Below are 15,978 nucleotides of genomic sequence, written 5' to 3' on the forward strand. Positions count from 1 at the left end.
TGGAAAATGAGATGTCACCAGTCACGCACACATACACACAGACGCACAAAAAAAAAAAAAAAAAAAAAAAGGAGCCAGCAGCGCCCCGCCTGACATTAACTCCACGTTAATAGAGTGTTGTCTTGCGAGCACGATTATTGGATGATCTGTGGGTCCAACAGATTAACATGCCTAATACTTTCAGTCAGGCAATCTAAGACTCCTTCTGAGGAGCTGAAGAGAGCTGCTGCTCATTATTCTCTGATGGGGGGGGGGGGGGGGGGCAGCCCAGACCCTCTCACATGTCTATTATCCAGCGTCTGTGGACAAGTGTGGGGGGTTGGGGGTTGATGAGCAAAATGAGATGTGGGGCGCACGTGTGTGTGTGTGTGTGTGTGTGTGTGTGTGTGTGTGTGTGTGTGTGTGTGTGTGTGTGTGTGTGTATCAGAAGGATGTAGTAAAAAAGCCCACACTAAATTTATATCTCCTGTTCACATGCAGGGGTGTCTCCGTTTTACGACTGTGGCTGCCGTGCTTCTCCATTTCCACACTCGCACAGTAAAATCTTGTTAGAGGACATGATAACAAGGTGCCATACAGTAATAGAGTCCTGCCAATAAATAAAATAAAAACAGGCCAAGAATGCTTGGAGGTCATCGTCAGTGAATGGCGACAAGCTTGGCAAAAACCAACACCAGACTTTGCTCGAGGGAAGATAACCCATCGGTTTTGTGACGAATCCTGCTTCAAATAGTCTCGGTGGAGACATATACGCACATTCAGAGAGGAGGCAGATAACGCCGTATCTTTTATTTTGAGCTCTGTTTGTTCTCCAGATGTGCTCCTTCACATTCAGATGAGCAGAAAGCTTCTTTTTTTTTTTTTTTTTTGTAGCTGATTCTCCTGATTGCTTCTGTCTGGGATCGCTGGTAATGCTAATTCCGTATTTGTGCCTGTGTGTGTGTGCGTGTGTGCGTGTGCGTAGTATTTATGGGGCCGGGAGCTTTGCTGTTGAAGCAGAGACCATCATCTATATGCAGATCATGCGGTGTGCAGCTCAATTGGCTCATCCCCTTGTCTGTGACTGAATGTGACTGGCACTCTGATGCATCTGGATGGGGAGGTTTGTGTGTGTGTGTGTGTGTGTGTGTGTGTGTGTGTGCGCGTGTGTGTTTGGTTGGGGGGGGGGGGGGGGGGGGGTGGCTCTTAAGCTAAATGCCAAAGGAGAGAAATCATGTTATGGCATTAGTGAATCAGTGGCCCATTGACCCTGCGCACAGTACAAAATGAAATTCATGAGCTTCAGGGGGAATAATGAGGACTGAGAGACAGATATATGCAGAAAAGTGCCCATCTCTAATCCAGAGTTGATGGAGGAGTGCGGCAGCAGTCCGGCCTGCTCTTCTTGTGTGGTGAGACAACTCAAGATTTTGGGGTTTGTCTGTGAAGCAGCATCGATTGTTTCAATTCTAGTCTTACAAGAAGTGTTTTGATTAGATTAGATTACATAGTTCACTTTAAAAAAAACAAAAAAACCCAGCCCCTTTTAACGTAAGATTTAACCGGGTGTTAACATACGGAGTCTTCACCACTTCAGGAGTGCACACGTATCTGAACACAAACGTCATCTTCATCCACTGTCCCATTCATTTACCTTGAGAAGAGTAGCTGCACCATGTCAACCAGTGTGTGTTCAGCTGATTTCCTGAGGAGCTCTGCAAACACGGAGGAGAATGTAAAAACAGGAGAATGAAATAGAGAGGCGAGATACAGAAGAAGATAAGAGTTAGAGACAGCCAGAGAGGGAGACATTTAACAAACCTCAAGGGGAGTTTAAACGAGGCAGAGCTAAGAGGACAGAAACTAGGAAAATTGCCAACTCTGGCAGACAAACTAGGAGCGAGCTTATGTAGAAGAAGACTACATGCATCCAAACGTGAGAGGAATCAGTGTGCTGGCTCATAAACATGTCATCAAACAGACTAAATGATGTTTTGTATGAGATCAGTACAAGGCTAATCTCACCCAAACAGCGCTGGTCCTAATACAACTGTTTAAAGTCCGTGTTTGTTACAGCAGTGGTTCTTAACCAAGGTTTGCTAGGTTAAGTATTAACTGAGGGATTGTCCCTTCTCAGATTGTTGGGTTTTTATGATTTTTAGATTGCACAAAGGGGTAAAAAGATTCCTATCCCATTAGTCATGTCGCAACCACATTTGGTGATCCTGACCCCCCAGGCTGATTTCAAATCAGCACGGGAGTCTTCCTAGAAACGACTATCATGTCAGAAATAGTTGTTTGATGCGACTCACCGCTTAGGCGCATCTCGAAGCAGATCCTGAAGCAGGACTGCATGATCTCACAAACAGACTCGTTGGTCAGATGGGCTCCAACTGGCGTCAGCAGCAGGGTCCTCAGGACCTAAAACCACAGCTTAACATGATCAGCCCAAAACGAAATAGCAGTATCACTACTTGCTCCGCTACTGTTCAAAAACACAGAGCTCAACGGAACTCATTGATAAACACTGTGCACACACAAAAACGGGGCTTGAAACGCTGGGATTTACTGTGAAGATAAAGGGAAAATATGCACACCTCTGCAAAAAAATCTGTGCCCAGGCAGACAAAACTTTGGAGACATCCGTGATACTCGTGTGTATATTTGCATATACTGTACATTAGGAATCCTGTTCCTACAAGATATTTTCATGAAAGACTGATTGGCATTAATAATGCTCTGCATGTGCATTTATTTGGTCATCCGTTTTCTGTGTATGTATGGGTAAAAGTAAACTGGTGTGAAGCGGTACAGGGCAGCACCGCCAGACTCAATGCTGGCACTGCATCAAATTAAAGATCGCTACTCCAGAGTCAATTCTGGTGCATTACGTGAGATGATGAATTTATTTTCTTGTGGCAAAAACAAAGAGAGGTAGCATTTTAATCTTATTTTTATCGGACTAGTTGTAAATGAAACAAAAAAATTCAATAAATAACATGGAAATGCTTGTATGCTTTGTATTTGCCTGTGCAAATATAATGGCATTTATTTAAAGCTGCTCTTCTCATTGTAAAAACCTTTCTCTCAGAGAAGTGTAGTGTGCCAACGACATGTTCATTGTTGACGCATCAGAAATTACACGAAATTACCATAAACTTAAATTTACATTTCTGTCTCACAGTCGCAACAGAACCGAAACTATAAGGTCCACAGAGGTCTCAGTTATTGGAAGGCTGCTGCACTCTACTTGATTCATTTATGCAGGGACATCATTGTTTGGGTCCATGGAGTGCATATAAAGATGGACGACATAACTGCTCCCCAAAAGTGGAGCCAAAATGTCTCGATCGCCACCCTGGTTGCTGGCTGCAGTATAGGTCATAAGCCACACCCCTCCATGTTAGTGGATGGCTCCAAATGACGTCACCAGCTTCCTTTTTTGTACAGTGGGAGGAAGTGGAGATGCGTCGGCCATCTTTATATACTGTCTATGGTTGGGTCCATCAGGTCATTGCGAGACCACTGTAGTTACCACTAGCAAGCATGTTGTACCTGTAGAATCTTCATCAGGACGACCTCATCGCTGGCAGGGTCAGTTCCCACAAATCTCGCGTGTGTGACTGCGTCAGCCATGTTCTCGATGGCCTCTGCTGCTGCTTCATGGTTGGCATCTGCAAACAGACAAGAAGCACGCCGTTTTCTCAAAAGGCAGAAAACTCAAAAACTCCTAAATGAACGTGATTAGCTTGATAATGACAGCTTTTAATAGATAAAAAAAACTCTGAAAAAGGAAGTACTGACTGCAGATGGACTCTCAGAGTTGACATTGATTATGCATATGGAGGGTTTGACAAATGATTTTACTTTCAAAGCCAAGTCAAATCATGTTTAGGATGACCCTGCAGCTGAGTCAGTGTCAGTGAGTGTGGAATACTGGACATTCAGTGGGTCCACCTCTACAATCTGATGGAATTCAATACAACAGCTGTGCTATAAGTTTCTACCTTTATAGAGCTTATAATGTTCAGCTTTTGGCGACACTGTCAGATAGGTTTAAATTCAAGTATATGCTTATTGCTGAGATCACACTTATCATGTGGTGGTGTTGAACTGGACTACTCTACAGCACATTGGAAGGTGCTTTGAATGTCTTGTCCACCCCTTCTTCTGTGACAGTAAACAGAATATCTTCAGGTTTTGGACCTTTTAAAAGACATCACCTGGAAATTTGCGATGAGCTCTGGCAACTTGGGATGTTCATTTTTTTGCTGTCTAATGACCATCCCACCTTATACTTTTAAATAATGGATAGAAGTGTTTAGTACAATGGCAAGTTATGAGTAAAGGCTGGGAGGGAAGATCTGTTTAATGAAGTATGGGGCCACTCCTTGACCAATTGTTGGATAACAACAAGTCTGATGCTACCTTTTTGAGCATGATGTATATTTGGACCAGGTATGTGATGTTTCTGCTATGTAGATCACCTAGGGTGTTGCGTTTCTGGTTTTGTTTTCTTGATGTTCGGCGTTTTGTGTTGGTCATCTGGCTAGATTTGAATTTTGTTGCTGGACTGCAGATTTTTACTGGACAGACCCTGAAAGAAGACACATCATATGTCATTCATGTAATTGTAATAATGTAACTAAAATGTCTGACCAATAACATTAATAAAACATTTAAAAAAAAAGGATAGATTTTCTTCAAAATCATGGAAATGTGTGCCACTCATCTCCCTCAGCTTGTAGCCTACACAAGAATGCATTATATATTGTAACTACTGCATGCCTACAGTCATTTTTCCATGGGACATATCCATGAATGACAGACAATATTATAGGAATATTACACTAGTCTCTATTGACATCACGGCAAAGAGAACATCTGTAGCAGCCTGTTAATGTCTGCAGCTACCGAGTCTACTTAGAATGAAACAGGACACATTCATATTGGTAGCCTACTCTCTACCTGTGGTGCATGTGGTGGAAACCCACTACAAGTGTTTAAATTCAGTTTCTGAATGGAAGTGTATATTTCGGGGCAATTAAAACCATTCTAATATCAGATATGACAAACAAACAAATCAGAAAGCGTCACCAGTCCAGTGGCAAAGTAAATGTAGGTTGAGTGGGACATAATATCTAAGAAGAGGGGGGGTGATGATTGTTAGTTAACTCAGCAAACCAAGAACACAGCTCCAACAGCTCAACGCATAAACAAACCTCGACAAATCTAGTACGGTCTATCCACATTGTCCTTCAAACCCTGGGATCTAATGACCAGATGTGGCCTTTTGTTGGAGGCAAGCTGGGACAAATTGGCTGTCAGAGCAACAGGAGCCAGTGTTTTTGAAACCTGACCGGCTGGCCTGCTATCTGCCTGAAGCCAGCCTGTTTTCCTTTCCCATCGCCCTCAGGAGCAGCAATTCATTAACTAATAAGCACAGGGGAGGGTGTGGGGGGGGGCGAGGGGAACAGAAGGACAGAGAAAAGGGAGGAAGGGAGGTGAAGACGAGGATTTTCCAAGTAAATCAACAACGCTGCCTGTCAACATGTAGACCCCTGATATGTGGAAAAAGACGCGTTTAAAGCGTGAACATTTGCGCGTGAGCCACGTGACTACTAGTCGACAACAGATGAATGATAAATGATGTCGCCGCTTAGGAAACCCGCCGAGCAAATGTGTGGGGCATTTTAGTAACTGGCAGGTGAAGACCTGGAGTGCGGACAGTACATCGGCCAGAAGTCGGGTTAGTTGCTGAGAACTGTTTTCGGCGTGGTTGAGGCCCGTTGAGAAAGAGCGATGCCAACGTCCCTCCAGAGGCCGAGGGCGACAACAAGCATGGAAGTTGCGCTGAAAAACATCCCAACGTTCAGACGCAGAAACTGGAGCCAGTCGAACGTCAGAAGTGATATAAAACACTAATCCTTCTCTTGGCACACAGTCTATACAAGCGGTGTCCAAGGGAGGGGTTGGACAGGGGAGGGCATTGTTAAAATAACACTGAGGAAAGGAGAGGCTCAATATATATATATGTATGTGTGTGTGTGTGTGTGTGTGTGTGTGTGTGTGTGTGTGTGCCTGAGGGTATGTGGGCAAAGTCAATAGGGGGTTGAACCAGCTGCCACATGAAGCAGTTTAAGTGATATCAAACTTTGGTCACAAAAATCAAAGACGTGGCGTGAGTGAGGGCGAGCAGAAAGGGGAAAGTGGCTGGGTTTTTTTTTTGGTTTTTTTAAGAGTGCAACACACAAAAAGGCCCTCTCGAGCTGCACTCCGCATAAGGGGCCAATACATCTTTAGAAACCAAACAAAAGGGGCCGCTGCAGTTTTTTTTTTTCTCCATGGTCAGAGAAGAAAATGAGTTTGTTCACCTGTTCATCTTCTGAATAGCACTAAGATCACCTTTCAGCTAGGCTGCTGCTCTGCTTTAGCTGTGCGCAATAGAAAATGCATGGAATACATATATTTACAGGACTGTTTTTTTTTTTCTTCTTGATGGTAAGCATTTTGCATTTCCTTTTCCAAAGATCATGCAACAAAACATGATGAAACAAAAAGAAAGTACAAATATCTTAATACAAAACCACAATCAGAGCTAAGAAACATTTTGAAGATCACTGATTTTAGAGGAGGTTATCACTCACCTCCCAAAACTGTGGATTTACGATCCCTTTCTCCTTTTTATTTTTATTTTTAAATTAAAAAGGGTATCGCAGCTATCTAATATTGTATTTCCATAAAGTTCAGGTTAAATGGTAAATGGACTTCACTTATATGGCGCTTTACAGATCAGGTCTCATTCCCCCAACTTAGGGTTCAGTGTCTTACCCGAGGACAATTCGACATGTGGACCCGAGGGGACTTGCTAGAGGGAAATAAAAAAATTTAAAAAAGGCCAAGATAAGCCGGATGACGTCATTGGCTGACTTCTATTTTTTTGCTCTCTTTTTTTTATTTTAAATTTTTATTATCATTATTACTTTTTCCTTTCTTTTTTTTTTTTTTTTTTACCATTTCAGTGAGGCATACTTTTGAATTAAGTATTGCTCTTCGTTGAACTACATGTAATGTTGCTGCTCGAGCTAATTATGTACTTCTTCCTTTTATCATAACAGCCATTTTATTCAAGCATAACAATTTATTCAACCCTAAAATCAGAGGCAGGCTACAGCTGTACTCTTAAGCTCATCTCTACTGGCAGTGGCTGCAGTTTAAGCCTCAACTGAGCCTCGCTCTGAGCCCATACGTGGGCTAGTGACCATGCAGCTGCTAGCAGCACAGCGAGGGGCTTTGCTGACTCCGCCGGGCAGGAGGAAACAAGAGGGAGAAACGAAGGAGGAACAGGGGAGGAGAAAAGAGCAGTGGGAAAAAGAGGACGGAGCGGCGATCTGGATATCTGTCAGCACCGTGGCTTAGTTTACTGCTCCCTCAATGCCAGTAGACCTCAGGCCACAGATTGAGAGGAATTACCTCACACTAAATGAAATGGGGGAGTGAAATGAGTGGGTGTGTGGGAGACGATTTCCTTTCCCTTTCTCTTGGGCCCTAGACATGCAAAAAAATAAATAAATAAATAAAAAATGTGTGGGGACACGTTGGCAGGACAAAATGTTGACACTGAAGGGGAAGGATCATATACAACACAACAACCCAGGATAAAGTGGAACACAATTGCGTGCTGGAGGCGCTTTTTTTGAGAGGGATGACAGCGTCAACGTGTGCAAACCTACGCTGACCCTGAACGTCGACGCAAGCAGCAACATCGTGTCACAGAAGCCCGTCAAAACAGCATCCGCCTTACTGCCAAACAGATTTGATCACATGCAAGCCTAACGCAAAGTGACGGTATTTAAGAAACACAGCCATAGCCATGAAATGTGTTCATCAACCTCACAAGTCAGATTTTTGTATTTCTTCCTAGCCAGGAGATGGCAGTACTTGACAAGACCAGTGCTGTTGTACTTTCTGTCCATTTACCAATCGTTTCTGCTCAGCTATCATGAAGGCAATGTCAGTTTTATATATTGTTAAACATCAAGTTGTGAAAAAGTATTAGGTATGTGCTCAAGGCGCTTTGAGAACCGTTTTTATTGAAAAGCACTTGAAAAGTCCATTTACTGATGAATGAAGCCAATTTAGTCTTCAGACACAGCTTGAAGCGAAGAGAGATGTGGTTGTATTGTCAACACGTTTGTAATAAATCTGGTGATTATTCATATAATAACATCGAGCATTGATTTGCACCATTGGCTTTGAAGTACAATTGTGATTATTCGTGCAAATTCACACGACAACGAAGCTTGTGCGTTTCTTAACAGCACCATTTTCCTACTGATTATGTTTTTGCTTAGGTGGCCTAGGTGACATGTACTACTTAAGTACAGCATATTACAGGGCACTATCATTGTACAGTGTATTTTCAATACATATATATAGCTAGTTAGGGTCAGGGTTGGAGCATCTGATTCTAGTTTTAGCTTTCGTTACATTTAGCCTCTTACCTATCTCAATTATTTTGTGATTTATATGACTTTGCTAATACAACATCGCAATTTCCCATTAGGATTAAATAATCATTTAAAAAAAATCCAATTAACAAAATCCATCCATCCATCCATCCATCCATCCACTGCGTATATCTATTGCATCGACTCTGGCTACATACCTACCTCACAAGCATCGATTTAGGAAATATAAATATATTTTCCATCGTGAATTTCAGCTGTCAAACAATGAAAATACCCAGATACAATGTGGCAACTGTCGGCAACAAACTTTTTTTTTTTTTTTTTTAGGCAGGATAATGCAGCACTCACCTTTAGATTTATCAAACATTCTGCACAAAACAAAATGTAACAAAATTACTGTGTTTAAAATAAAAACAGACACCAAAAAAACAAGCAATGGACATAAAAAAAAGGGCACTATTTTACAATCTTTAAAAAACTCATTGGAAAGCTATGTTGTATTTTGCAGTTATACAGATGACTTAAAATGTCTGCTTGATACAGTAAAACTCCTGAAAAACGAACATCTTACACACAGTCGTGAAAAATATGTCTTTGGTGTCCTCTGGGAGCTTCTGACACATTCTTCAGATTAAGTTTCAATACTCTTTGAACTCGCATTCAATATCGCGTGCCCTCTCCACCCGCCCACTACCAGAGGAAAAAAAAAAAGAGAGAAAATGAATGCGTGGCGAGTGCTGCTAGAGACGAGACTATGCCGTTTGAGGAGCAAAAGTCAAACTGAGAAGCGGCAGGGTTAATAATGTTGTCAAACTTCCTAATCTTTACGGCAAGTGGAGAGCAGAGAGCCGCTGCCTGCATCGCCACGGTTTGTGCACCCCTTAGAACAGTGCTGATGAGACGCCGGCGGTGGGGAGATGGCGTAGGGATGATGGTGGCAGGGATTAAGGGAGCCGGTTTCAGGTCGGGAGTGACAGGCAGAGGCTCTGGGACTGATCTTTGTACAGAGATTGTATGTGCTGTATGTGTGTGAGCCCTGGCAGACAGTCTTTTTTTTTTTTGTTTTTTTACTTGTACCCAGAGGAACTTGAGTCAGTCTGGAGAGCGTTGGCTCCTGCCGGTCTTCAGTTCGAATGAACATCCAAAAATCCTGAACCTCCATCTGTTCTAGAGAGTGTTTCACCGATACACGCATGCCATTTTGTTTTTGAAGACATTTCCATTCCAAGATTAAAATCCTATTGCCTATGTTTTCTCACTTTAACATAGTAAAGAAAAAACTATTTTAAAAAGTGAAAGGTCCATTCCCAGAAACACTGCGATGTTTCTGGACGCTTCGGTTTAGTTTAGCAGCGGCTGCAGCTGTTTTGCCAGCAATGCAACATTGACTCAACCCCTGCTATTTAGACAAATATCTTGTGATGCATGCTCATTTCACACTTAACAAAACAACTGGCAGACACCGGGGCCATATTTCCGTGATGAGGCTAACGAGGACAGGCAGTCCTGATTGTTTGCCAGCACAAGTCAGCCTTCTGCATCATTGATGAGAATAGACCATTCCTGGACTGACCTGACGATGAGCATCAGAATTGGCTAAAGTGTAGCTTCCAAAACAGAAGACACAGACGTTTTCGAGAGTGCCCACATGATGACGTGGGCTTTCTGAACTCATTATGAGAATGTTTTATGTTACACCAATGTGATTCCTGATTATATGTGCTTTGAACAGTTTGACCCCATCTCCTCCTGTCATGAACATGTGAACTGTATAAAGATAAAACACCTTAATAATTAGATCTGGGGACGCCCTGTGGCTCACTCGGTAGAGCAGGCGTCCCATGTACAAAGGCTGAGTCCTGGGTTTCGGTTCCTGTCTGGGGCCCTTTGCTGCATGTCATCCCCTCTCTATCACCCACCGTTCTTCTCTATCTCTCTGTCAATTAAAGGCCCCAAAAAAAAATCTTAAAAAAAAAAAATAATAATAATTACACCTGATCACCAGCCTTTGCCTTCACACCTGGTAATAGTCACCATTTTTGTTCATCTAGATTCTGCCTGTGGTGTGATCTGATCTCAAAGCAGGTAGGGCTGGTGGGCTCGTCAACAAACATGGCGCATCTCCCACCGTGGGAAGAACTGCGGGAAACCCTCTTGTTATGATGTTCAAGATGAGATCATCTCATCTCATCTGGTTAACAAAAAGAACGTTTAGTTCACACAATGGTTTTTGCAGGTGCATCTCTGTGTGATCACTTCCTCTATGAGAATTATATTATTGGTTGTGTGTAGTAGTTGGTAGTGTGTATATAAAGTAAAGAGAAATAGGGACCAGGTTCCTGGATCTGAACCATGTTCATGTTCCATTTTCACTGCGTTACTTCAATGCGTTCAACAAGTGTTCTCAAGCTTTTGACTGGTACTGTAGGTACACATACACAAATACTACAAACAATTTATCGAGTAATCCACCTTTCAAAGCGTTCCAGTTGATGCAAGTATATTTTTAGGGTAAAACTTTACCTAACGAAAAACATCAGACACATTGATAATGTCCACATTTTTTACCTATGAGGCCATAGGAAAGGAACTTGTTGACAGAGGTAAGGGCGAGGCCTGTGATTGGTCCAGTGGTGTCCTCAGAGCGGACCACTTCCAGGAAGGGCCTCAGAAAAATGTTGGGTTCAACATCTGACAGCTCTAAAGAAAGGGGAAAAAACAAAGGTGTAAAGAGGAAGTCAGTTTGGAGAAGATGATGATAGATTTAAAAGGAATAGTTCAACATTTTGGGAAATATGCATTTTCAATATAGTGAATGAAGCAGGGGGAAACAGAACTTCAAAGCTTCAAAAATAAACCTACCAACACCTATCATTGTAAACTGCCAGAAATGCCACTGACTTTGGTGATCCCCTGACTTTTCCTCTAGCACCACCATAACGTTGATATTTCAGTGTGCAATGTCTCAACAACTATCAATGGATTGCTGCGTAATTTGCTTCAGACATTTCATGCTTCCCACATCACTGTAGTGACTTTGGTGATCCCTTAACCTTTTTTATCTAGCCCATTCATCAAGCAACAAAATTCAATTTGTGAGCAAATACCTGCCGAAAGTAGACATTTTGTCTAAACTTAGACAGTGACAGCAGCTTCAGTGGGAGACTCATTCCTCCCAAATGCACAATGGAGCGCCACAGGAAATCATTCCTGCCTGTGGCCATCAGACTGTCCAACTCCTCCCTCTGAGTGTCAGTGACAGACTGGAAATCTTCTACACATACTACCGCAATATGACTTATTCTTAAATGACAGTGCAATACATACATATATACAGACTGCTGTTGTATATATTTTTTATATATATAATAATAATATTGTAAATGTGTATATTTTCTATATCTTATTTTTGTACATACTTTTATTTCTAAATTTATGCTGCTTTCTAATCTTGAATGGGAGCACCGGCACTGTACAATTCCCCCCCAGGGATCAATAAAGTATTTCTGATTTCTGATGTGACCATGGTCAACGGAGCTGCTAAACATCACCATGTTAACATTGTCCCTGTGAGCATGTTAGCATGCTGACATAAGCACTGTTGTAAAGTGTCACAGAGCTGCTACTGTGGATGTAGACTCTAGGCTAATTGGTTTGAACTGATTTTAAAAAATCTTTTTTAAAAATTAAAAAAAAAGGCCATCTGCTGTCAGGGAACGCTCATATGCCTCCGAAATAGAAACGATAGAATGAAAAGAAAATGTAAAAGACTGCTTTTTTTTAATTCTAAATAAATAATGAGGGTTAATGATTAAAAGCCACAAATAATGAGCCATTAGATTATTGTCAAACAGTAAAATATTAGCTATCAGAAGTAAACCATAATCGTCAATATTTCTATTAACAAGCCACCACACCAATTGAACCCTGCAGTTTATTAAATCCAGCTGTAGTGCAAGATCCTCCTCTGTAATCAGTTCACAGAGAAGGGAGCTTCGCTGGGCATTCCTCTCTGGGAAAGCACCTTTGGCCAATCCACCCTGACTTCAATAGTCTTTCTCTGGAGTAGTCAGAGAGAAAGAGGGTCAAGGGGTGGTGGTGGGGGGGGGCAAAAATACAAAACAGGTAAAACAACAACAGAGAAAATTAGTGGAGTCACGCACACTCGCTGTGAAATGTTGCGCCAGAGGAGTGCTTGCCACAGCAATACCGCAAGGATTATGGCTTCCTTAAGAGCAGCTCCGCTCCAGACGAGAAAAAACAACTTGGACATCAAAAGCGCCGAGGAGAGTGTCCAACCAATTTCCAAAAGTACACATGTACTGCCGTGCATTAGCATGTGATATCCAATACCCCCGCGGCTTGTTTAGAAATCAAATATGAAATAATTTGGAAATTTACACAGTCCCTTTATCGGCCGCTGGGTCACTTTTAGGCCTCGCTCTTCAAAAAGCGAATCTCTTTCTTGCTGCTTTAATGAATATTTTTTCATCTGGTGTTTTATTTGAGTTATTGTTACATCGAAAAGCTTGGTGTGGATTCGGGTTTAAAGGGTGAAGGGTGGCACGGAGTGTAAATTTAGCAACGGCTGCATAAAAAAAATAAAACAGTGTTTCCCTGTGAAAGTGAAATAATACGTAAAGCATAAACTAAAAAAAAAATCTGTGTTCACTTTAGAAAGTGAGATAGCTCTGTTGGGTCCATCTGTCCATCAGCGGCCAGAAAAACTTTTTAAAGAGGGTTTTTGTGTCCCATTACTTTACAGTGTAGTAAGAAGAGTGGAAGGGGGGGGGGGTTGCTCAAATGAATCCGTCAATAGCTCCTGATGAAGACTTCATCAGTGGCGATCATCCTGTAAGTGCTATGGTTGCGTTCCCAAAGACCACAGATTGGAAAACTCAATTGTGTTGTATTGATCCAGCTGGCCATCTGTGAACACAGGGCTGACTGTAGCGGCCTGTCGGTGGCCACCCCCAATCTTCTTATATAAAGTCTAAATACAGGCTCTGTACTTCAACTCAATCTCTGGGCTTGTGGAGAGGAGTGAAATAAATAAAGACGGCTGCAGCAATCATTCTATAACCAGGTTAACCTCTGGCTGACATTGACCCAAAAACAAAAAGAAAAAACACAGGATTAAAGCAGCTCACCCAGGCGTGCATGCTGCCATCTAAGGGCTGGGCTTGCTGGGTACAAGTCCTGATTTAAGAGTGCGTACAAGTCCAACTCGAGTTCAGCTTAATTGGTAAAAAAAAAGAAGAGAGAGAGAGGTTCGTGAAATGAGCCCATTACGATTCACCATGAGCCTAATCCTATCTACCTTCACCATGCTGGAGCTCCATCTTTGCGCTTGGAGCTGTAGTGAGAGTATCCAGCCATGTGTGGATTACGTCTCCAAATGACCCCAGAAGAGAGAGAGAGAGAGAGAGAGAGAGAGAGAGAGAGAGAGAGAGAGAAGGGAGGCAGGGGTGAACCTTTGCCCCCCAGGAGAGCACCTCGGGATGAGGCCGGCTCACCGCAAAAAAAAACAAAACAAGAAGCCATCTTTAACACATGCACATGTATTGGCACTGGAGCAGAAAAGGCTTAGAAAACAGGGAGTAACAGCAGGAGATGAATCTAAGCTACAGACACACCTTATTGTCCAGAAAACAGGGGGAAGCGCACGGAGAACGTCATTGTGGACTCTCCAAAGATCTTCGCGAGGCTTTTTTTTTAAGCAGAGCCAATAGTTATACAACCAGGCCTGTCGGAATCGCAGTGTAGAGGAGCTTTTAATGGCAGGTTCATCAAAACAGGAGGATTACAGTCTTGCGGCTGAGTGACTTCGTTGTCTTACAAAGGCAAGTCGAACAAAGAGCACAGAGGACGTTGTCCAAATAGTGCAACAATTTTGAAAAGGCCTAAACGCGTAAAATCTTGTGTAACACGAAACCGAGGCCTTCCAGTGCCGAAACAAGCGAGCCGAACTGCAAGTGTGACAGCAACACTTTTGCCAAGACAGAAAGAGTGCGACATGTTTGATTTTATGACTTATATCTGCATCACTGAAATATCTTTTGCAGATTCTGTGACATGGACGTCACTTGTGTATGATTTGTAGACGGTGATTGTATAACAGCACTGTAGACCCGAGGGTCTGGGAAAATGTTAAAACCATCTCTTAAGACATCACTGCGTGGACGTACACACAGATCTCAACCCCAAACCTGACACACGGCTCACAAGCTTTCAGTGAAAATGGACAAAACAAAATGACACCTTCAGTAAAAAAAAAAAAAAAGGTGCAACAGAGGGGGGAGCAGCAGATGAGGGAGGGGTGAATCCCCCCCCCTTCGACCGACGCAGCGGCCCAAAACCAAACACTGATGGTTATTGATCTGGACCTCTTCAGCTGCTAAAATTAAGAGTCAGGGTCCTTGGTTGCAGTGCCGAGGCTCCTCGCGCTGAGGAGAGAGGCGACGCTTTAACAAGACCGGCAAGGCTAAATGAAATCCAGGGAGAATCATGCTGCTCATCTGCCGAACAAAGTCTTGCATGACAGTATTGTTATACATCTGTCAGGAGAAGTTCATGAATGTCAGCTCTCATTGCCATTGCCCTGCCCTGCCCTGCCCCCCCCCCCCCCATTTCATTCATTCTTCTTTTCTGCCCTCCGTCCCTGTATTCTCCTGAATGAAATTGACACTTGTGGAAGGGGGCAATTAGGATGGAACAATGCTATGGAGCTCCATATGGTCATTTCATTGGGCCACAGTGGTATTTTATAGATGCTTGGAACAATGCTTCTGCACAACCTAAACAGGCAATTTGGAAGCCCCAGAGAAATTAAAACTTTTCTAAAATGCTCGGGAGGGCGGCTGTAATGGCCACTGCAGGAGAGCATTTCCTAAAGGGCTACATGGAATATAGTTTGCATTTGTATGTACTTGTTCAAGGAGGAAGAAGCAAAGAACCAATAGCCTTACGAGCACAAGATAAGCTCCTAAAGCCCAGTCAATCACTAAGTCAATCAAAAGATGTCTTCGCGTTGCCTCTTCACAACAGTTGCTACATATTCTGTCTCGGTGAAAATACAATGGCAATTAAACAGCCTTTTTATGACTTTAAACAACCGTATTTTCTAATCTCAGCAAGTTGTGTGTCCAAGTTATTATACTGTAAGCAAAGCCTACAAAGTATAGCTTTTAGATGGACAAGCTAGTAATACTAATACAAAGAACTTTAGCCTACTAAGTCAATTATTCTTCTTATAGTTCTCATCAAACCAGTGATATGTCTGTAATAGCAATGTTGATCATTCACCGCCAACTCAAATGTGAAATACAGGAATTATAACACTGCATACTCATTTGCATTATGCAGGAGCGAAGAAAAGGGAGCCGCTGGTTTCAGAAGTATTTTTCCCCACTAAAAAAATAAAAAAATATGAAGGTTTCAAAGCTATCCTTCTCTTCCGGATAATGTAATAATGTGACGGCCACCAACTGTTATTCTGAGAAATCATGTTTTTTTTCCCGCAAGTTCT

At 42.5% G+C, this 15,978-nt stretch overlaps 1 protein-coding gene across 1 annotated transcript in view; it reads right to left on the minus strand.

Annotated features, from left to right (window-relative positions):
• gbf1 (golgi brefeldin A resistant guanine nucleotide exchange factor 1) overlaps positions 1 to 15,978 on the minus strand; it is a 78,577-nt gene that overhangs the window by 27,424 nt on the left and 35,175 nt on the right. Inside the window, exons 4-7 of the mRNA XM_070916643.1 lie at positions 11,019 to 11,150; positions 3,535 to 3,653; positions 2,292 to 2,400; positions 1,634 to 1,694 (exon numbers count right to left, since the gene is read on the minus strand). Of these exons, the coding sequence (XP_070772744.1) occupies positions 1,634 to 1,694; positions 2,292 to 2,400; positions 3,535 to 3,653; positions 11,019 to 11,150 (421 nt within the window). The remainder of the gene's footprint in view (positions 1 to 1,633; positions 1,695 to 2,291; positions 2,401 to 3,534; positions 3,654 to 11,018; positions 11,151 to 15,978) is intronic.

This window comes from Enoplosus armatus, chromosome 12, assembly GCF_043641665.1.
Source record: "Enoplosus armatus isolate fEnoArm2 chromosome 12, fEnoArm2.hap1, whole genome shotgun sequence".
In the NCBI taxonomy this organism is placed as follows: Eukaryota; Metazoa; Chordata; class Actinopteri; order Centrarchiformes; family Enoplosidae; genus Enoplosus; species Enoplosus armatus.